This window comes from Ochotona princeps, chromosome 13 (genome assembly GCF_030435755.1).
Source record: "Ochotona princeps isolate mOchPri1 chromosome 13, mOchPri1.hap1, whole genome shotgun sequence".
In the NCBI taxonomy this organism is placed as follows: domain Eukaryota; kingdom Metazoa; phylum Chordata; class Mammalia; order Lagomorpha; family Ochotonidae; genus Ochotona; species Ochotona princeps.
This window is the reverse complement of record NC_080844.1, coordinates 48,973,365-48,996,671: the sequence shown is the minus strand read 5'-3', so window position 1 is coordinate 48,996,671 and position 23,307 is coordinate 48,973,365. Positions and strand designations below refer to the sequence as shown.

General features: G+C 43.5%; 2 protein-coding genes across 3 annotated transcripts in view; one reads left to right on the top strand and one right to left on the bottom strand.

The window, feature by feature from the left end:
• Positions 1–3,281: 3,281 nt before the first annotated feature.
• LOC105941552 (glutathione S-transferase omega-1-like) lies at positions 3,282–13,409 on the bottom strand. Its single transcript, XM_058671387.1, has 6 exons — positions 13,287–13,409; positions 13,043–13,151; positions 10,900–11,122; positions 7,773–7,871; positions 4,163–4,269; positions 3,282–3,507 (listed from the first exon to the last, which is right to left on the bottom strand). Exons 1-6 carry the CDS (start codon positions 13,318–13,320, stop codon positions 3,354–3,356), a joined length of 726 nt encoding a protein of 241 aa, XP_058527370.1. The 5' UTR covers positions 13,321–13,409; the 3' UTR covers positions 3,282–3,353.
• Positions 13,410–19,707: 6,298 nt separating this feature from the next.
• The window catches only part of CFAP43 (cilia and flagella associated protein 43), an 83,227-nt gene continuing 79,627 nt past the window's right edge, over positions 19,708–23,307 (top strand). Inside the window, exons 1-2 of one of the 2 annotated variants that reach the window (XM_058671149.1) lie at positions 19,709–20,003; positions 21,012–21,265. In XM_058671149.1, coding sequence (XP_058527132.1) covers positions 19,948–20,003; positions 21,012–21,265 — 310 coding nt within the window. In that variant the 5' untranslated portion in view covers positions 19,709–19,947. Of the gene's footprint in view, positions 20,004–21,011; positions 21,266–23,307 lie in introns of both variants that reach the window. The other variant, XM_058671150.1, reaches the window with a different exon arrangement.

The following is a 23,307-nucleotide window of genomic DNA, read 5'->3' as shown; positions in this document are numbered from 1 at the left end:
AACAAGAAGGTTGTCAGAAGTTCAGGTGAGTAAGGCAAGAGCACTTGGAAGTCATTGACTTTATTATTGTGACTCTATGAAAACCGGTGTCTCAGAGATCATAATGTGAACTCAAATATTCCCACCACTCCATCCTCACTCTCTTACTGTGATTTAAGGGTTGGTTGGACGTGGACCAGAATAAAATTATCTTGATAAAAACATACTGGTCCAGGTCTCAAACTATGAAATTTTTATGGACTCAGACTATGGCGTTATTGGAAAGCAGTTTCTTTGTCTCTAATCTATAGGGTGAAGCAATAGGTAATACTCCAAAGGTCAGGGAAATTAAAAGAGAGGCAGAGCAGACATTTATCCCGGTGGTTCGATCACCTGTATCCTGCATGGAGTACCTACCTTTGATACCTGCCTCTGGCTCCTGACTCCAGCTTGCTGTTAATGTGAAGTCTAGGAGGCAGCAGTGATGGCTCAAGTATCAGGTCCCCACATCGCCCCCACACCCCCAGGTAGGAGACTACCTTGCTTTCAAGGAGCTTTGTTGTGGGCATATGGGCAGCAGGCCAGCAGGTGCAGGATCTCATTCATGTGTTTCTATCTGTATATCTGTCTCTGCAATAAAACCATGGAGGTAGATCAGTTGAATACATGTGAAACAGAAGTATATTGACCATTTTGGTGTTTTTAGGTCTTTATTTGTGATATTTACATTTGAGAAGAGTGGTAGGTCCAAAAGATCCCGGAACCAAGGACAAACAGGTTCCACATGCAACAATGCAAAAGCAAAGAAACTTTATTGCTAGCTCGAGCTAGGGTCCATGTCTCATCCATCACAGTAGAGTCTTGGCAAGGACCCCACTTGTCTCTTGCAGACTCTTTTTATTCCCTCCTGGTCATGTACAGCACATCTTCAGCAAGCAGTCTTTATCTTGGCCACATATAACTCATACTGTGTAGGCCACATTCCCGTGCAACCCATACCAGTACAGAGCACATTCCACCTGCGGATGTGCGGATGCCCCGATGGCCCATCTCCAAGGTAGTCCCCCCCTGCCCACTCCATCACTCTATTACTCTGAGGAAAATGAAACTTTGAAGTGAAGTGAAACTAAGGCCTACTCCCCGACCTTAGGCCTATCATGGTGTCTGTCCTGTTCTTTATGCAGCAAAGCCAAGCAACAATTACAGAAGCCAAATATAGCAGTTATGCTAACAGTTAACAGACTCCCTTATCACTATTCAACACTCTTGTATTCCTACTACTACTATATGTTTAGCTAGTCTCACCTCTAGACACTAATTTACTATTTATCCCTAATAACCTTTCAGCACTACTGTTGTTAACAGTAAATCCCTGCCACCCAGCCTTATACCCCCAACTCCACAGCACAAGCAGGAAGGATGCAGAGCCCGGGTGGCACTCTATCACAGGCTTTCTGACATGGAATGTGGCATCCCCCGCTGAGCTGAACCCACTGTGCCAGAATACATGCCTCAGCACCTCAGCTGTTCAGGGAGACAGTCATCTCCAAGCTACTGGGACCAGCACATCATGCACTGGGTTAGAAAGGGGGTGACATGCAATTGAAAATGTTAGGAATGAGACAGACATAACATTAAGCATAAGTGGTAGAAGCTCAGAGGTGTTAACAAGGTGAAGAGTCAAGGGACAGACCTTGATGTCCAACATTGATTAGAAACCAAAAGCAAACTGAGCATATGCTGCTCAGTGGCTTTGAGAAACTCCCAATCTACAGTCCAGGAGCTGAGATCTTTCTGAAGTGCAGCAAACCTTACTGTGCTGAGCTTGCTCACAATGTTTCCTCTAAGAACCACAGGACAGGGTGACATCCCAGCCAGGTGATAGAATTCACCAATCAGAATGACAGTGAAGAAAAGAAGCAGACAGTTCATATGTATATTTCATTTATGTTGAGATAAAAGCCTGAAAACAGAAATTTAAAAATGATTGCATCAGGGCCCGGAATCATGGCCTAGCGGCTAAAGTCCTCACCTTGAACGCCCCGGGATCCCATATGGGTGCCGGTTCTAATCACAGCAGCTCCACTTCCCATCCAGCTCCCTGCTTGTGACCTGGGAAAACAGTGGAGGATGGCCCAATGCATTGGGACACTGCACCCACGTGGGAGACCCGGAAGAGGTTCCAGGTTCCCGGCTTCGGATCGGCGCAGCACCGACCGTTGCAGCTCACTTGGGGAGTGAATCATCGGATGGAATATCTTCCTCTCTGCCTCTCCTCTCTGTATATCTGACTTTGTAATAAAATAAATAAATCTTTAAAAAAAATGATTGCATCAGCTTTCTTGAAACAACACAGGCCAAAACTGATATGGCACCAGGCAGGCAGTCTGGTAGGGAATAAAAATGTTGATGGATTTCTGGGCCCTGCACGGTGGCCTAGCGGCCAAAGTCCTTGCCTTGAAAGCACCAGCATCCCTGATGGACTCCGTTTCCAATCCTGGCAGCCTTGCTTCCCATCCAGATCCCTGCCTGTGGACTGGGAAAGCAGTCGAGGACAGCCCAAAATCTTGGACCCTGAACCTGCATCAGAGACCCTGAAGAGGATCCTGGCTCCTGGCTTCAGATCGGCGCAGCACCAGCTGTTGAGGTCACTTGGGGAGTGACTAATCAGATGGAAGATCTTCCTCTCTGTTCTACTCCTCTCTGTATATCTGACTTTGCAATAAAAATAGGTAATTCTTTTTAAAAAATTTTGATGGATTTCTATGATTTTCTCTAGGAATGTCTCTGGCATTGCACCCTACCTATATTTCTTTGAATGTCAGTTCAGTATCCACTCTCCCATGAGGCATCTATGTCTCCTCCTACATAATTAACCAGCACTTTGCACTCATAGAAGGCCACACAGACAGAGCTTTGAGGTGACATGGTCTGGGCTTTGATGTAACAACCCGAGTAAGACAGTGAAATTAAATTGATGAGGAAGCACTGTGCCAATGAAAGTTTTTCAATTCAGAAATCATAAGACAGCAACACAGACAAATCTCTTGAAATGACAACATTTTGTCCATGCGAAATGTTGTGTGTGCACTTAGAAATCTACACTGAATTTCAGATCTCCAAGAGACTATGATTTGGGGAGTTTCAGCACAGACTGTGATGAATCCTTCAGGGTCGCTGCAGCACCTGTGTGCAAGGTAAGAGTTGTGTTTCTGTAGGAGGATTGGAGGAGAGCCCAGTTAGGTCATGATGTCAGATCAGTCAGAAAATGAACCAATGAACCATGAGAACACTCAGTGAAATAAAGGCATGGTACTGCTTTTATTAGTGGAAGGAAGTAGCATACACAGCTCCTCTGCAGCCTCCTGCCTCCCTCAAAGCCCATAATCGCAGGCCTCATGGCTGTTCTTTAAATACAGCTCCATGAAATGTTGATGGTCATTCGGGTTAAGAAAAAGTGGTCCTGCCACAGGATCTTTCTTCATGGCTGCTATCCAGAGCTTGAGTTTAGGAGTGTGGTCCACACAGCTGCCGAAGGAGGGAAGAATCAACAATTTAATCCAGGTTAAGTATGAATACCAAAATATCAAAGTGTTTTGACTATGTTCTCTAAACCTTTCCAAGAATGTGACTAGCAGTATTTCTTGAAAATACATTTATCATATCACATCATATCTGAAAATATTGTAAAGGGTTTGTTTTACAGAGGAGGTAGCTGAGAGTAAATTGAAGTGACTTGCTCAACTAGCATGAGGACAACCTAAGAGAATGATCTTTCCTTTTTTAAAAGAGAATTTAGCAAGAATTGTTCTTTGCCACCTTGTAATCAAAAGTAACCCTGAGTAGCTCCAAGCTCTAAGAAGTGGTAGTAAGCCAAGGTAAGCTGATACATTCGATGAAAGTGCAAAGTAATGTCAAATGTTACTGCTAGCTGGGTAACATTGCTCACACAAACCAGGGGATTTGGGCCAGGAGTGTAAAGTTAGAGCAGGTCTCAGGAACCCCCTGCGCCCCAGTGTGGATGGGAAGGAGTGAGTGAGTGTAAGGGCTTGACATGCTCTGAGTTAGCTTAAGACTCTCCTGTCTGCTTGTTCTCACTCACACCGGCTGTATTAAATATGTGAACTCGTGTATACAATTCCACTTTTACCTTAAATATCATCAAAATATTAAATGAGCTTACTCAGTTATCTCGAGTCCTTCCAGCCGTTCAAACCAGGGCCAGATGAGGTAATCAGTCATGGAGACAGAATTGCCACCAAAGAAGGTTGTCTTCTTGTTAGCCAGAATCTGAACAATAGACAGAGCAAAGGCACTCACTGATGCATCTAGTGAAACTCATGATCAGAGTGATGAAGACAAATGGAGCAGGTGAGAGCAGCAGCTTCTACCCTGACACAGCCAGTTTGGATTTAGTCTGATCAAATCGCTTGAATAGCATTACAATCTTTGGCTTGGCATGACACAAAACGATCAGCAAAACAGAACAGCTAGACAGTGAATTCAACAAGCCATGAAAGTATAAGGTCTTCTGATACAATGGATTCCTGTTCCAAATATAGAAATAACTCCTGCAAATCGGTAAGAACATAACAACCTGTGAGGGAAGTGAATACAATTTGAAATTCATCGAAAAACACATCTAATTGGCCAGTCATCAAGTGAAAAGATGCTAAACTCCATTAATCATGACGGAAATGCAAAACCAAAACTAAAGTGCAGTGTCACTGTATATCCATCAGAATGACTAACCGAACAGGTGAAATTAGCGAGCTGTGGAGCCCCTGCTGGTCGGAGTGTGAATAGGTACAACCATGTCTCCACAGAACGCAAAGGCTGATCCTGTGCACACTCTATACCCCAGCAATTCCATGTGGAAATGTGAGCTGCTCACTCTAGAGTTGTTTGTAATATACACATGTGGAAATGTTTGCTGTTTGTTACGGGTAAAATGGACAGATTTTGACAGTTATTCTCTGGAACACTCTCAAGGTTAGGAATTACTACATACAACACAGAGGAACTTCATAAGCCTAACACTGAACCAAAGAGTCAGATGCAAAAGTACTTACTATATTATTCCATTTATACAAACAGAACAATATCAAGTAACCTTTTCTTGAAAGGGTTGTTGGTTCCATGGCTATGATTGCACAGGTAGAATCCATAAAACTCTATTCAAATGACTTAGGTAATTATCTGTAGGCAGTTTTTCATTTAAAATGTACTTAAGATCTAATAGTAATACATAATTATTATGCAGGTAACAACTTTTGAAAACCGCACACAAATGCTGGCACCATGTCACAGTGGCTTAAACCTCTACTTCAGCACTGATTCCAACCAGGTGTTCCAGGCCTTATCCAGATGCCTGTCAATGTGCCTGGGAAAGCAGCAGAACAAGGCACAAGTGCTGGCCCTGCAGCTGGTAGGGAGACCTGGGTTGCTCCAGGCTCCTGGTTTTAGCCTGGAAAACTCCTGGGTGTTATAGCCCTTTGGGGAGTCAACCACTAGAATGAAGATATTCATATCACTTCTCTCTCTCTCTCTCCTTCTCTTTCTTCCTGTTGCTAATTTCATTGCTGCGCTTCCAAATGTGGGGTAAATTGGTATTATACTTTTATTAAAGTGGGAATCTGACAATATTATATAATGAATTAAACCCAGTTTACCCTCTATCAACAACTTTCATAGTTTTTCTCAGGGCTCATGAAACTTTCTGGTCTGTGGATTTATCTATTTTTATCTACTCTTCTATCTTGTTCTACTGCTAACCTGTAATCATCTGAAGAATATGACCTGTGGAAAATATAAAATGATCAAAATGGTTCAATTCAATTTCTACCAAAAATATTGAACTGATAATGAAGAAAGACAACACATGCGAATGCTCCACAGAAACAGACCCTATTCAGTGTTTTCAGTTACTAAGTAACTCAGTCGCCTCAAGAGCTTAGAGTACCCTTGGTGCCAAATACAAATAAAAATACCCTAAGAACCTAGAAAAATATGGGCCAGTCTCACTTCTAAAGACAAACAAAACTTTTTAACAAGTTAATTCTACACAATGTATTAAAAATCCATTGAGAACAAGTAGGGTTTATCCCAAAAATGCCACAGAACTTCAACACCAAATTTATGTCACTCTGCTCGCCAGAATAAAGGGAAAACTTCTGTGAACTTTTCAAGGTAACTATAAGATTCAGAAAAGAAACATCATTGAACTAACTACAACATTTCAGAGCTTTCTTAGAAACAGAAAAAGTAGTAATTTGAAAAAAATAAGGATTTCATGAAAACCTTGAGCAAACTTCTATTCACTGGATAAATGTGAGCCTACATTCCTATAAGGAGCTACTCTTTCCTCAGCCAAACACTCAGTCTGAGTGAGTGTGGAATGTCCCATGGCTCAGAATAAAGCTTTGTAAGGACCCAAATGAACAGCTCTCCCCAAAGGAGATAAACACATCTGGGTTTTCCCAAGAGTCTATATGAGTTACAGCATTGCTTTATTTTTTTGCATTTTGTTCTTGTTATATAATAAGTGGAAGAATAAGAGAACTACAGTTATGCACTGATTACAGTTAGGTTAAATCATCGTATTTGTAAATGTCTGTACAAAGACAAAAAAATAAGTATGAGATGGCAGAAACAAACAGCACGTTCTGGAAACCTGAAAGATTTCCCTTTTCCCTTTTTTTTTTTCATGACAAGGCAACAGAATATTTCAATAATCACTTCGCAACATAAATACTTTTGGATGACATGATAGGCAAGCATTTGGTGTTGCAATTAAGACAGAGCTTGGGATGCCCCCAACCTATCAGGATCCAGTGTTCAAATCCTCCCTCCACTGCATTGAAGCTTCCTGAAAAAGTATGCCCTGGAAAAGACAATTATGGGTGCAGTTGTTGAGTCCCTGGCTGGTGGCTTTGGCTGCCTCAGCCTCAGCTGTGGAGTTTTGAGGAACAAACCAGCATGTGGTTGATCTGTCTACCTGAATCTCTCTTTTTTTTTTTTTTTTTTTGGTCTCTTTTTCCTCTTTCTACCAAATAAATATAGAAATACAAAAACAAATTTTTAGAAAGGCTATTTTTTCTAGTTTATTTCTTAAGTAGAAAGGCTTATAGTCATGCATTGAGTTTATTAACTCAAGTTTTTCTTAGATATTAATGAATTAATTCATTCATATTATTTCTTTTTTTAAGATTTATTTATCTTCATTGGAAAGTCAGATATACAGAGAGGAGGAGAGACAGAGAGAAATATCTTCTATTCGCTGATTCATGCCCCAAGTGAGCACAACGGCCAGTGCTGTACCAATCAGAAGCCAGGAGCCAGGAACCTCCTCCAGGTCTCCCATGTGGGTGCAGGGTCCCAAGGGCTGGGCCATCCTCAACTGCTTTCCCAGGTTATAAGCAGGGAGCTGGATGGGAAGCAGGGGCTGCTGGGATTAGAACCAGCTCCCATATGGGATCCTGGCGCATTCAAGGTGAGGACTTTAACCACTACGCCATCGCTCCGGACCCTCGTTTATATTATTTCATGATGAAAGCAAGAAACTGAGACATCTGCCATCGGCTGGCTTATTCAGCAAAGAAAGTGGAAAGCAGGAGTGGAGCTGGAACTCAAGTCAGGCACTCTGACACAGGATGCTGGCCTCCCAACAGTGTCTTAACCATTGTGTGTTTGTCATAAAATAAGTTTAAAAATGTGAGTATGAAGAGAAGTGTCCAAAGTAGAGTAGATACAGAGCATCATTTATGCTGATAAGAGCCAGAAGAAATGATTACCTCCTCTAGTTTGCTGAATTCTTTGCGCAAGTTTTCTTTTATGGCAGAGCAGTCTTCAGTTTTTCGCTTCCTGCTGTAGCTTGATGACAAAGGAGGTATCTAGAGAGAAAATAATTCCATAGTTTTTCTACAAATCACAGGGTAAATCTATATCATACACTCCACATACAAGCATAACAGGATTATTACAGTCTTCAAGGTGTATAGAAACATCCAGACGCCCCAAATCCCTGTGTTCACGAAGGCCCTAGGCAGAGTTCAGACACAATTTTGTGGGTTAAGATCCTGCTGTCATTGGAATTTTTTAAGTTGCAAATAGTAGCTTCCACATTGGCATTTTTCAGACAAGATTAACTTATTAGGAACCTGAAGAACTTATAAATTTGTTGGGAGGCTGAACAAAATTGGCTTGGAACTAGGATAGACTATCCCAAAATCATGCTGAGAACCGGCCTGCTGGACAGTGTCAGTGCTGCTGTGCCTTTGAATATTAATGCCCCAGTTTGCATTGCTACAGGCAGTGCCATTTTGACTCTGGAAATTCTTGCAGCCACAGCTGCTCCTTGCAGCTGGTCGAAGCTCTGCTGCCACTCTCAGCAGAGCCAAGGACCCACATCAAGCCCCTTTCCTCACACTGCCTCTCCCTGACTTGAACTTCACCAGGCATGGATCTGACAGGAAGAGCCAAGGTCCCAGCCTTGGCCCCAGCCCCAAAGGAAGCTAGGGGAGAGAATTCTGCTCAGTTCTGCCATGGAGAGCACACAGGAAGACTATTCAAAAGGTTCTCATCACCACAAGAGTTGGCAGGCACAGTGGCAGCAGCTGCTCTAATGGATGTGATAGTGATGTTTCTGCTTCCAATACTCTGGTCTTGAATCTCCTCTCACTTCAAGAGTCAGGTCCATTCTAAGGAAATAGGTGCTTACAAAAACTGAGAAGCATTGCTTGAACACCCGTCAAGGTCAGGACAACTTGTCCTCATGGGAAGCAGGAAGGGCAGGCATCCGTTTTGTGCACATTTCCATCTGGGCTAGGCCTGCCTACCTTGCTCTGCTTGAAGTTACATATCTGCTCCATGTTATTTTCCTTGCATCAGTCTCTTTCCAATGCTCTGAATTTCTGCTTCCCTAAAAGTCACATTCTTTTTGTGGCTCTGAAGTCTCCATTCTCCAATAGCACTGCTGCAAAGTTTAACATCTTTGCTGTCTTAATCCCTGCATCTCAGTTCCCAGTTCCAAGGAGAAGAGTTTTGGTCATGTGTGGCAGGGCAGGAAGTCAGGCACATCTGTGGTCTAGCTAGCTACCCCAGGCCTGAGGGCAATAGTATTTCATAAAATCACCTTTTCTCTGAAAGCAAGCAGAGAAGTAGTGAGTATCTCTTAATTTTCATGCCCATTTTCTTTTCTGGACAATATAATGAATCACTTGTTGACCATTTTAAGCTCTCCAGCATTTGCAAAGCCATCCACTCTGATCAGCCACTTCCACTATTCTTTCACCTTAATCCCACTAAGCCAGAGATGTCCCTCCTCATATCCATGTCTTTCCAGTGTCTCATAAAAGAGTATCTCATCCTCTTGTATTTTTAAATCATTTCTATAGATATAACATATTTGTTTATATGCTGACGACCCAAGTCAAAAGAATTTGCTACCACTGGCGTTTTAATATACATCAGTTACTCATTTCTGTGTTACTAATTATTTTAGCTAATCCAAACAGATGCTGATTAAGATATAAATAGTTCTACAAAATTGCCATTCAGTCAGTTGAGAGCTTTTGCCAACACAGTGGATGTTCGCTGGATTCTGCAGTATAATAATAATGACAGATGGGTCAGCGTAATGTATGTATTAGCTAATCCTCTGCCTGCAAGAGCCAGTATCCCATATGGGTGCCGGTCTGTGTCCTGACTACTCCACTTCCCATGGAGTTCCCTGCTTATGGCCTGGAATAGCAGTGGAGGAACCTCTACACCCACATGGGAGACCTGGAAGATGCTCCTGGCTTTGGATCCACTCAGCTCCGGCCATTGCGACCACTTTAGGAGTGAACCAGGGGATGGAAGATCTTTGTGTGTTTCCTTCTCTGTGTAAAATCTGCCTTTCCAGTAAATAAATAAATAAATAAATCTTTTTCTTTCTTTCTTTCTTTTTTAAGAATAATAGCAGAGACCCAGTAGTAACTGTGTATCAGATTTTGCTCTGGGACTTTGGGCAGTACACATATTTTCTTAACCTTAGAGGCAGAGATGGAGGGACAGATAGACGTGCTCTCATTCACTGACCCACTTCCCAAATGCTGCAATGGCAGGGGATGAGCTGGCTAAGACAATGTCGGAAAAAGCAAATGAATTCAGGTCTCCCACGTGGGTCAATCACTTGAGCTGTCACTGTGGCCTTCCAGTGATGTGTCAGGAAGAAGCTAGAATCGGGAGGCAGAGCTGAGTATCAAACCCAAGCACTCAGATATGGAACACAGGTGTCTTAACTGGAATTTTAACAGTTAGGCTAACATCTGCCCCTCTGCACATCTCATGCTAACTGGTTTTACCCTATGGGGGAGGGAAGCAATAATTTTAGCCACTTTTAAAGGATGAACTGAATCATAGAGGAGTAAAATAACAACCTGCTCAGAGTCACTCAACTAGACGGTCACAAACCCGAACAGTGAACTAACAGTGACAGTAACACAGCCCCACCCTCAAGGAGCTCACATTCTCAAGGCAGTGCACAGGCAAGAAGGCAAGAAATTAAGTGTGCCTCCTGCCTGGCTGGAAAGAGTGAGCACATGTAGGGATACAGATCCAGAGGGCTAACCAGCCCAAACAGGCATCAGTATCTGAGCAGAGTCACAAAAGATGACTGGAAGCAACCAGGAAAAGTAGGGAGCCAACAATTCCTGCAAGACATGAGAGAGAAGTTGCCACGTTTGGGAAGAGTCCAATGTGGCAGGAATAAAAATTCTCAACCAAGCCAATGGAAAAAATAAGACTTTCAATAGCTTGCAATAGCATAAAATCCTGTTTTTCTTTACCCTCCCATGTCACTGAACCACAAATGCCAAAAATGACTCAGCTCAAAAACACAGGGGTTTTTCTAGTAACTGAAATGTCTTATGCACACACCGTGGTGAAGGCTTCAAAGATCATCTTCTGGCGAGCTTTCTCATAGGGGTCCTCTGGCCACAGCTTCTTCCCTGGGTAGGCTTCGTCCAGGTACTCACACGTGATGACAGATTCATACACCACTTTCCCCTTACTATCTTCCAGAACTGGAACCAGACCAAGGGGATTCTTCTTAAAGAACCAGTCAGGCTTGTTCTTGAGGTTGATATTGATGATTTCATGACTGAAAGACACATACAGTTCTATGAACAAAATGAAACATACTTTGTACTTTTGGATGACTTCCCACAGGTCCTGTTGCTCACTGGGTTGATTAGACTGCTGCTTTAGGAGTTGATTCTGCCTTAATGCCTTCCACTTCTAGTTTTGCTTTGTGAATATCATTATTTTAGATACCTCCTGCAAGTGGAAATATCCATTGTATGTCTTATCCATGTCTGACATGTAGATTGCTCAAGATCAATCTCTGTTGTCACATATTGCTGAATGCCCTTCTTTTAAAAAATGCATTAGTATTCTATCACATGTCAGTACCGTATTTTCTTTGTCCATTCATCTGCTGATGAACACTGGCATTTTACTACTGTGATAATACTACAGTGAACATGGAAGTGTTACTAATGCCTTTGAGATCCTGTTATGAAGCAACAGAATAATGTTCACAACTCAGTGTTTGACAAATAAAAAGGAGAAAATTGAATTCGTTTTGTTCATTTGAACAACGCCCAAATGGTGTTTACAAGAACATTCAGAAATCTCAAAAGTACACTTGTTTATTAGACAAATTTTCAGAGTAAATCTTCATATGTCGATTAGTTTTTCAAAATGTTGTATTGGCAAATCACAAAATAAAGCAAAATGAAAGAAACCCAATCAAGTGCAAACTACATCATCCAAATTACACTTAGATCTTATATCTTGCCTAAATGATTATAAAGCAAAGAAGAGAAAACAAAGTGCCATACAATTGTGAAAGCTAGTTTCATGTAATTGTCAAAGCTAGATAATTGTTCAATAGAACAAACTACTCAATAATAATCAACACCAACCACTCTTGTCCCCTATTTCTCTGGCCACAGAAATATCTAGAACAGCATTTAGGTGAGGATTTAAAAGTCACACATACACCCCCATGGAAACAAAGGAATAGCCAATTCAAAAATTGTGTGTAGCTATGGATGTGCGTCTGGGAGTGGGGTTGTTTAAGAAACTATAAGAGGGAAGGTAGGTGTGCTAGTAGAATACTGGACATTTCAATACCAGCAATTATAAGAAAAGCCAGCCTCCCTGCCAGATCATTACCCAAGTTTCTGAAGATGCATACTATGAAAAACAAAGCAAAACAAAAAGATCTTGGGTTTTTGTGAAAAAGAAGTGCCCTAACACATGCACTTGGTAGCTGGCATTGGGACAATGGTCAGCACACCTGACTTAATAAGTTGGAAGATGAACACTGAAGAGAGGAAGTCATTCTCTATTGAGTTCCTCACTTGGTGAAAATCTAGCATTCCCCAGTAAAAGTCTCCTGAAGTTCTAACATCAAACAGATCCCTGATTGTGGTGGATGTCCTTCATCAAACACACTATGAAAAGACCGTGGTGAAGAGAGTTTGTCAAAATGGTGATGAGAAATAAAATTCAAGATATTTATGTCGGTGCAGAAGTTTTTTTTTCCCTCCGGAAATGCGATTTCCATAAACATACTGAAGATCACACACATGTACGGACTTCAAACTCAATCTTGCCATCTCTCTCTCTTTTTTTTTAAACCAGAATAAACTTACTGTTAATTCCACTTTCAGGAAACTTTGGGAGTACCGTCATATTAAGAATGACAGAGAAGGAGCTGGGCAAGAATGAAGAAGCCAACCCTGGGGCAGGTGAAGGACCCTGGAGAGCAGATACCAACAGTGCCCAGAGGCTGCAAGAGCTCCCAGTGACCCTGTCTCACATGAATGAGCCTGGCCAGATGCTGGTCCCCGCTTTCCTAATGCAAACATGCTTATTTATTTTACACAAGTGGACCCAGATCAGTGCAACCACTCTTGCCACAGACCAGGATAGTGAGTCTGTAACTTGCTAGGTCCCCACAAGGACCTGGGGACCCTTTAATTGGCAGCAAAGGCCACCCAGCGACTCTCACCGGATTCCCTTGGCCTTCAGGACCAGCCGAGTCCTCTCAGCAAACGGGCAGAACCTCATGCTGTACAGGCGGATCACGCCCTCCGGGACAGGCCCTGGGGGCGAACTTCCTGTAGGGGCAGAAACAGAGGCTGTTAGCACTGGCAGAACACAGAGCAACCTGGCGCCTGGAGCAGCCTCGCTGGGCTCCGGGAAGGGGCTCGCCCAGATCGCTCTGCTTCTGGCGGCGGGCGCGCCTTACTCACCCTTGCCAAGGCTCTTGGTGGAATCTCCAGACATGGTGGCGAAGTGCAATCCGAGTTTGCAGAGCAGCTGGCTCTGGACTTCTCAGGCACTGAAGTTAATAAGCAGTAGACCCCTCCCTCTTTGCTCCTCCCACCCTTACCCCGCCCTCTCTCGCGCGCGCGCTCTCCCAACCTCCTCCTTTCAGTCCCCCTTGCTCCCTTTATCTTCCTGGTTCTAAAGTCCCTGTGGCCAGCTGCCAACAGCTTCGCCCGACTGAGTTCTGAAGATGGGGGCACAGGGCGCGCTAAAATGGACTCAGACTGCCCAGGGAGTGAAGGCAACGCTGTGCTGCCTCCTCTTCGTAGCTTTTGCAGGAAGAAGCCCAGATGGACATACCTGACTCAGAGACCAACAAGGATCCCTTGCGCTCATGTCTGCTTTCTGCGTTTTAGGAGGCCTCACCCAAACTGCGCCTCCCAAGCTGCAAATCTTGCCCAGTTAAATCCCCAGGCCTCTCCCCTTGTTCGCCCTAGGCCACAGGACTTGCTCTGCAAGAGCTGGGGTCCTCCAGGTCGCTGCTGCCTGTGCAATTTTTTCCTTTTCCTGTCAATGCTAGCTCCATGTGACTCCTGGGAGAGCCACACTCCCCACTGCCACCCCAAAGATGCATCGCTTTCATTTTAAACCAAAGGAACCTACACACTTGTGGCATCAACCCAGGCTGACTGACCTCCTCTCAACCATCTCCTACTTACTAGGCTTTGGCCTTGGAGGGCACTCAGACAGGTAGGCTGGGTAGGGATGGGAAAGGGTCTGGCCAGTGGGTGCACTTGTACAGACCCCTGGAAATTGAGATCAGGAGAAACGGGGTTCTAGGACACCCTGATCCAAAGAAGGAGAAAAGCTCAGTTACTTAGTGATTCTTGCCTGGATTTCAAAGTCTGCATCTCTTTGTGCAGCTGTGTACCTGTGTGTTGAGCAGTGAGATAAGACTGTGTTTTGATTTGCTCTATCAGGAAAGGACCAGAGCTGGAGGTTTGGAGCCTTGTGGCCATTCTGATGCTGGCTACACGTCTGTATTCACTTCTGGAATTAGGTTAGCTAAAATTGCTGTAACAGAATTCTGCTGTCTCATGGTTCTAGAATCTTCAAGTTCAACATGCAGATGTCAGAAGGGCCACTTCCTTTTAAGCGTAGGAGTGGCAGTCTATTCCACGAGTCAGCTGTTTGAGTCAGTCTGATATCCTTGAATCTGGAAGCATCCATGTGCTCTTGCCTTCCTTATGGAATGGTGGGCTCAGTGCTCCTACCTCTACACAGTTCTCTCTTCCCCTCTTTGTGTGAATCAGTGTGTGTGTGTGTGTGTGTGTGTACGTGCGTGCACGCTTGGGAATCAGTCAGAACAAATAAGGATCATGCACCACTGTGCTCCTTACATTTGCAGAAACTCTATTTGCAAACCGAGTCCTACTCTGACGTGCTGGGGCTTGGGACATCAATGTGTGGATTTGGAGAGAACATGTTCAAACAACGACAACCCCTTTGTAGCCATGGGAACATTGGTAGATTGCTCTGGGAAAGTATCCTTTAAAGAGTGTGAGGAAGGTTAAATTAGTTAATAGATAGGAAACCCCTGGAACAGTGCTTGTCAGAGTATGCGTTAAAACTAAGTTCTTTTAAAATTAATACATATTTATATTCCACTTTATAATTAAAACAAGATATATTAAACGAAAAACTTGACCACATTTCTACTAAAAATGGGTGTTGATTACATCTTAACATCACAACTACTGGATGACTTAAACATAGTCAATGCTGCCATCTCCAGAATGAGGAAACTACAGGTTGGAGATTTAGTGATTTTCTCAAAAGCAACAGCCTTTTGAATGGTGGAGCTGGTTCTGCAACCCTGGTCTGACTGTCTGACATCAGCGTTTTAATCTCTTTTCTGCTACCAGGTCTCAATCATTTCTATGAGACATATTTCTTCATGTCTTCACACTTGTGGACATTGGGTGTATCTTAACATTACCTTCTGCAGGGCAGCATTCTTGAGATAGATGTTACCTTTTGTGCTAGAACTTGCAAAGTCAGTGTGAATGGTTTGGGAGAAAGTCCGAAAGATAACATAAAGTATGCTGTTATTGTATGTAGTCAATTTTTGAATCATTGATGCTTTATTAAATGCTTTTGTTGGCATAGAGGATGGTGTTGTGGGTGGGCAAGTGGGAAAAATGAACACATAGCACTCTGATTAGAAACTCTGATGAATTCTAAAAGTGAGAATGTGGAAGGAATATTCTAATTTATACAAGTTACATTTTCCTTTTTATACTTGCACAAGAGTACAATACGATAAAAATATGTTGATAAATAAGGCTAAGAGTGCTCTTAGGATAATAAATCTGAGTTTAAAAAACTTCTTTTAAACATCATAAGATAAAGCTTCTTGAATTCTGTTTTGTAGGTTACTTACCGTTCATGAGTTCCTCTTCAGTTTTTGTAGATTACTTACTGTTCATGGGTTCCTCTTCAGTTTGGTGAAAAATAAGTTCTCTCTTGAACAGTCTTATAGTCCAAAACTCCTTACTGCTTGTTTATGTTCCTTAGGAAAACATTTCTTTTTTTAAAAATAGGCAACTATCAAAATTCCAATTCACATGCATACACGTGTACTCTCTCTCTCTCTGTTTCTCTCTCTCTCTCTCTCTCTCTCTCTCTCACACACACACACACATACCCCTAAAGCATATTTTTCCTTACCCTGTGGATACTTGTGAAATTTTCTGTTTTCCCTTATTTAAAAAAATTAAGGCCATACCTTAGTACACAGATCTTAACAACCAACAACAGAAGGAGGACACTTTTAAGCTTGTAGGAAACTAAAATTAAAAAATAAGTTATCTTTGGGTGCAGAAATGTTTGAAAATCCACACATAGTTTCTCCACATTACTCATTTTTTAAAGGTTGATTTATTTATTTACTTTTGGAAAGTCAGATGTACAGAGAGCAGAAGAGACAGAGAAGATCTTCTATCCAATGATTTACTCCCCAGGAGGCTGCAACTGTCACAGCTGAGCTGATCTGAACCTAGGAGCCAGGAACCTCCTCTGGGTCTCCCACATGGGTGCAGGGTCCCTAAGCTTTGGGCCGTCCTCGACTGCTTTCCCAGGCCACAAGCAGGGAGCTGGATGGGAAGTGGAAACACCAGAATTAGAATTGGCATTCACATGGGATCCAGCATATGCAAGGCAAGGACTTCAGCTGCTAGGCTATCATAAGGAATATTTAATGTGCGATGAGAATAGAATGAATAAAATACAAGCATGTTTTACCTTAACCTGTGGATGCCTGTGAAATATTCTGTGTTCCCTTATTAAAAAAGAAAAGAAATATTGGCTGCACCTTAGTAAACAGATCTTAGCAACTACTAACAAAAGAGCAATTTAAAAGCTTGAAGGATGGGCCTGGCATGGTGGCCTAGTGGCTAAAGTCCTTGCCTTGCATGCACCGGGATCCCAGATGGCACTGGTTCTAATCCTGGCAGCCCTGCTTCCCATCCAACTCACTGCTTGTGGCCTGGGAAAGCAGTTGAAGACTGCCCAAAGCCTTGGGACCCTGCACCCATGAGGGAGAGCTGGAAGAAGTTCCTGGATCCTGGCTTTGGATCGGATCAGCACCAGCTGTTGTGGTCAGTTGGGAATGAATCATTGGACGGCGGATTTTCCTCTCTGTCTCTCTTCCTCTCTTTATATCTGGCTTTCCAATAAAAATAAATAAATCTTTTTTTAAAAAAAGCTTGAAGGAAACTAGAAATAAAAGGCTTTTCTTCTCGTGCAGTAACATTTGGAAATTCATACATAGGTTTTTTCATAATACTAATTTTCATAAACTTTTAAAAATCATTTATTCCAATCTGGAATCAATGTAGAGCATAAACATGAGTTGCCAGTGCTAACTATTCATTTCAATCCTCTTCCTTGTCAGGATTAGCACACAATCCTTTGCAATGGACTCAGCCTAAAGCTGACTAGAGCCTTGTTACCATGTGTCCAGCCTGCCCAGGGTGTATGGTTTCAGTGTGTGTCACCTTTCTCCCCAGGCTCAACAGCAGAGGACAGTGACTGGTCTCTGTATCTGAATTATACCTTTTATACACAATTTATTTTACATGTGATCTCTCATTTAAATGGCCCAAGAATCTTCTGAAAGCAAGCGGGGAAATGCTACCAGACTCACCACACAAACGTGAAGGCTGTCAGAGGCTTAGGAGGCTTTACCAGAATTCCCATAACCTAGCAAAGCACAGAGTCTAGCAGCCATGGACTTTATTATTGAGGCTCTTTGTGGAAACCAGTGGCTCAGAGAACATAACGAAAAACTCAAATGTTTTCACCACTCATTTCTCATTTCCTTTTCTGTGATTCAAGGGTTGATCTGTTATAGAACACAACAAAATATCCAATTAAAAATATACCGGTCCAGATCTCGACCTCTTCACAGTTTTATGGTCTCAATATATAAAGCTGTTTGGACAGCAGTTTGTCTCTAGTTTAGTGAAGCAAAGCGATAGGTAATACTCTAAAGGTCAGGGAAATTAAAGGAGAGGCAGGGCAGGCATTTATCCCAGTGGTTCGATCACCTGTATCCTGAATGGAGTACCTACCTTTGATATCTGCCTCTGGCTCCTGACTCCAGCTTGCTATTAATGTGAAGTCTGGGAGGCAGCAGTGATGGCTCAAGTATCAGGTCCCCACCCCACCTTGCCTCCCCCCGCCCTCCGCCAGGTCGGAGTCTATATTGCTTTCAAGGAGCTTTGTTGTGGGCATATGGGCAGCAGGCCAGCAGGTGCGGGATCTCATTCATGTGTCTCTTTCTCCCTGTGTCTCTGCTTCTGTAATGAAACTTTGAAGATCTGTAGGATGTTCCTTTTACTCATTTAAAGGACCTTAGAAAACATAGTGATGCAAAATTTACTGAACATTCATTCACCTTTCAGAGCACTTGGCTGTAATCTGACCAAAACCAGGACAACAATGATCTCTTAATGCGAAGTAGTGAGATTTTCTGTTGGTTATTTGATTTTGTGGAAACTTGTTGCATAGTTTAGCACTCCATGAACTTGCTCCTGCCTTTTTGTCTGGTCAGACAGGTGGGTTCTCCAACAATGGTACAAAACCTCAGGCTGAGGGTCCAGTGTGATAGCCTAGTAGCTGAGGTCCTCGCCTTGTGTTTGCTGGGATTTCATATGGGCGCTTGTCATGTCTCAGATGCTCCACTTACCTTCCGGCTTCCTGCTTGTGACCTGGGAGGGCAGTGGAGGAAGGCTCAAAGCCTGGGACCCTGCACCCGAATGGGAGACAGGAGGGAGCTAGGGCTCCTGGCTTCAGATCAGCTCAGTTGTGGCCATTGCTGACATTTGGGGAGTGGACCAGTGGATGGAAGATCTCTCTTTTTGCCTTTTATTCCCTCTGTAAATCTTTCAGTAAAAAAAAAAAAATCTTAAAAAAAACCAGATCAGGCCTAAGGGATGGCCAGTTTAGGGAAGCACTTCCTATCATGGTCAGCAGAGATCGTGGGCTCAGGGATCCCCCCAAGACTGCTTCTCATGTTGCTGATTAGAGGAAGAGCGTGTGGTCTTTGATTTTGTTTCTAAAGTGCACACATCTTTCAAACAGGATTTTCCTGACTTTTCTGTTTAAATAAAACCATGAGAGCTGTGATACGAGAAAAAAAGCAGATGATTGTACTAGATTTTTAAAAAGATTTATTTATTTTTATTTAAAAGGGAGATGTACAGAGAGGAGATGCTACAGAAAGATCTGCCATGCACTCACTCACTCCCCAAGTGGCCGCAATAGTTGGAGCCGAGCCGGTTCAAACCCAGGTGCTTCCTCTGAGTCTCCCATGTGAGTACACCGTCAAGGATTTGGGCCATCCTCTACTGCTTTCCCAGGCTTCATCCAGGAGCTAGATGACAAGTGGAGCAGCTTGACAGAAACCAGTGCCCATGTGGGATGCCAGCACATGCAAGGTGAGAACTTCAGCCACTAGGCTATTTGGGATCCCCACACTTGCAAGGGAAGAATTTAGCCAATTGTGCCATTGTACCAGGTCCCAGATGTTTTCAAACAACCATGTCTTTGGCAACATTTGATGTGCAGCCAGTTGGGATGTCTGTTAGAGAATAAGAAGCTCAGGGATTCCCTGAAGTGGTCTGGGATTCCAGATTTAAGCACCACTGAGTTTTTTGGCCTGGGCCTCCACTTTATTGGTAAAAGGGAGCTGAGGGGAAATCTGAAAGAGTTAACAAAATAATGCTCACAAGCCGCTTGAGATAGCGTTTGGCACTGTCAAAACCCCAAATTACCCGCTGCCACCGACAGTGTAAATATGATTTGCCTAGGCCTGGGTCACCGCCTGGGTCACCATGGCAGCGCCATAAGACCCGCCCCTTCCCGCTCGCCCCTTGGCCGAGACTCAGCAGCGTAGTCACCAATCCGCTCAGCTCTAAGGAGCGCAGGGCCGAAGGACACAGCCAATGGGCTCAAGGGTTACGGTCTCCCGGATACGGGTGTAAACAGCGGGCCAGGCGGTCAGCGGCGGAGTAACGGTCTCGGAGCCATCCTGGAGTCCGGCGGGTGCCTCCTGCCTCCCGGCTGAGAGAAAGACAAGCCATGGCGCAAGGCCGAGAGCGAGAAGAGGGTTCCTCAGGCGCAAGTCTGTCCGTGAGGTGCGGCGTCTTCTGCTTCGCGTTCGCCCTCAGTCTTGAGGAAACTCCTGCCCTGTGATTCCCACCCTCCATTCCTCTGCCCGGGACTTGGACCTCTCCTCTGCCACCCACGCCTCTCCTCAGGCTCCCTCATCCCCTTATTGCAGGACTGCCCTCGGTCGTCAACCCCCGTTTCGTTTCGCCGCGTCCATAATCCTCACTCACCCCATGCCCCCACCGCTCTTTCCAGCCCTCTACTCCTGGCTCCCCACCCTTTCCAATCTGTGCTCTCTGGTGGCTTCTCCGAAAGTGAGGCTACTCAGTTCCTTCCTTCTGACTCCCACCCCCTCACTCTGGGTTTATTGGCACACATAGCGGCCTTTGGAAAGTTTCGAGTGCTGATGGGTGTCTCTTTCCTCACGTGTTCTGAAGTGTTGCCCCAGGTGGGTTGCATTCAGTCTTCTCTTCTGGTCTTGCTGGACCTTCTGGTCCCCCGGGGCTGCTCGCCCGGCCGGTGCGGTGCCCCTCTTTGGCCTTCTCCTTCACCCTGCAGTGTGTCTTTAATAAAGAAATCAAAACGGAGCCCCGTTGGGCTCAGACTCTTCCACCTCTTGGCATATGCCTACCACATATCCCTTACTTCAAAGTTCCTTTTTAAAAAATCAAAACTTATTATTACAGAATGGCCCCGTTTATTATTATTTATTATGATGAACCCGTTTTCTAATAGCAGCAAGCTGTCCTCCGTCCCTCCCCCCCCCTTGTGTGTTGTTGTCACTTTTCCAAAGGCTCTTAGGCTGGATGAAAGAGCTTTCTGAAGTGAAAAAGTTCTCTTGGGACTTGAACTTTGATTCTGTTTCTGTGACTTCAGTTTCTGTGGCTCATTGATCAAACTGGTCAATGTTTTACCTTCTGTTTGGGAGCAGAGAGGGGAGTAAAAAATAGATACATTTAAAATATTTTGATGACCTTTTGTTAGGAAAAAAATGCAAGTGTATTATATTGATGGTGACATATCTTTCCTGAAAGATGGGTGCAAGGATTTCCCAAGCAGAATGTTCATTTTGTCAACGACAAGACCATTTGCTACTCCAGTGGGAATTATGTAATATTCATTAATATTGAAACCAAGAAAAAGACTGTGCTCCAGTGTATGAATGGAATTGTGGGCGTCATAGCAACTAATGTTCCTTATGAAGTTGTGGCTTTTTCTGACCGGAAGCTAAAACCCCTCATCTACATATACAACTTTCCTGGATTGACCAGAAGGACCAAATTAAAAGGTATCTTGGGGAATGTTATTAGTTCTTATAAATGAAGGCAGTTTGGGCGTTTTTATTTTTTTAATAGAAGGAATGACTTGTGCCAATTACCAATGATCTCATTAAATAGCATCGAGTATTCAGTGTGTGGTCTCTTTGCCAGCAGTACTGGTGCTGCCTGGGAAGCTGGATATGAAAAAGGCTCTGAGGTTGTTGTGGTGGCATAGCGAGTTGAGCTTCCATCTGCGGTTCTGGCATGCCATATAGGTACCACTTCAAGTACCGGCTGTTCCACTTCCTACCCACCTACTAGCTGGTGACCTGGGATAGTAGTGGAAGATGGCTCAAGTTTGTGGGTCCCTGAACCCATATGGTAGACCTAGAAGAAGCTCCAGGCTCCTGGCTTTGGATCACCTCAGCTCCAGCCATTGCAGCCATTTGAGGAGTAAACCAGCAGGTTGAAGATCTCTGTCTCTCTCATTTCCTCTCCTTATCTTTGTAAATCTATGTTTCAAATAAAAAAATAAATCTTGACAAAAAATAAAAGCAGGAACTGACTTCTACCCCAGATTCACTGAATCAAAATCTGCATTTTAGCTAGATTCCCCAGGTGATTGACTTGCAGATCAAATTCTGAGAAGCCCTGGGCTAGGAGCTTGTATCACCGTAATCAGAGCAAAGAGCTCTATTTTCTTTCCTAATGATTTGTTGAAAATTCTGGTAAATTGATGTTGGCACAAGTTCTCTGATTCTCAATTTTCTTACCCGTGAAATGGAGACAAAGATAGTATCCAGCTTTAAGGTTCTAGTGATGTTCGAGAAAGTGTGTAGGCTAAGTGCTCCATCAGTAGTACCTGGCCCTTAGATCACTGTCTGCTCACTGTCTGATAGTGACAGGACTGCTGCGCATCGACTAGGGCCTCCTTGTAGCACACAGAGGGTGGGGAGTTCTTAACACACCTGGACAGAAAGCATGCTGGGAGCTGGTCACAGTGTTCTAGTGTTCTGGACCACAGGAACCAGAGAACCCCATTGTGATTTATAATATTGTGTTTGTGGGAAACTTTCCCACCATTGTCAACACACTAAGAAACTTTAAAGCATAACTCATTCACATTCATGACCCTTCATCTTTAAAATTTTCCCCAGCTTGGTTATTTGGCTGTAGTCCCTTCCAAGCAGTAGAAATTTAGTCCAAGCCAATAGCCAGTGTCCATGTTGAACAATGAAACCCTAAAGGAATTTACAATAAAATCAGAAAGAAGCCACCTAGGATAATTGTTATTACCTTTATTATTCAACATCAACCTGGAAGCTCGAAACAATGCAATAACATAAAAATTGGATTAGATTAAAACTATGGAAAAAGGAGAGTTTGATAGATAATGCAACAGTTTACTAGAACTAGTTTAAAATTGAATACCCATGCAGTTAGAAATGCTAAATAATTAGAAATAATCAGAAGACGTGTTGAGTGACTTGATGGTGAAAACTACAAGGTCACTGTCTTAAATATGTTTTAATTGGTAAAATATAGTACTGAATGGAAAGCCTGATTTTTAAAACTCACCTGTTTATTCGAAAGGCAGAATTACAAAGAGAGGAAGAGAGAGGAAGGTCTTCCATCCACTGGCTCACTCCCCAAACGGCCACAACCACCAGGACTGGACTAAGCTACAGTCAGGAACAAGGAGCTTCTTTCAGATCTCCCACGTGGATGCAGGGTCCAAGCACTTGGGCTGTCCTCTGCTGCTTTCTCAGGCACAACAGCAGGGAGCTGCATCAGAAGTGGGACAGCCAGGATGCAAACCTGCACCCATATGGGATGCTGGCACAGAAGGCAGCAGCTTAATCCACTGCATTGCAGTGCTGGCCATGGAAAACCTGGTTATTATAGATGAATGTATTTCTGGCATTTGCCACAAGAAGTAATTGATACATTCATCAAATATTTTAAAGCTCATGGAGTACTTAATGTCAAAGTTCATCTGGAGAAAAATGAAAATAATTTGAAAGAACAACAAGTCTTTGAAAATTATGCTGCTATAGTAACTAGGAGTAGT

Excerpts from the sequence above, each read along its gene's own strand:
- LOC105941552 (XM_058671387.1), bottom strand. The coding sequence starts at position 13,320 with ATGTCTGGAGATTCCACCAAGAGCCTTGGCAAGG. Across the intron at positions 11,123-13,042 it reads CTGAAGGCCAAGGGAATCCG|TCATGAAATCATCAATATCA; the intron begins GTGAGAGTCGCT and ends TGTGTCTTTCAG. Across the intron at positions 3,508-4,162 it reads GAAGGACTCGAGATAACTGA|CTGTGTGGACCACACTCCTA; the intron begins GTAAGCTCATTT and ends CTCCTTCGGCAG.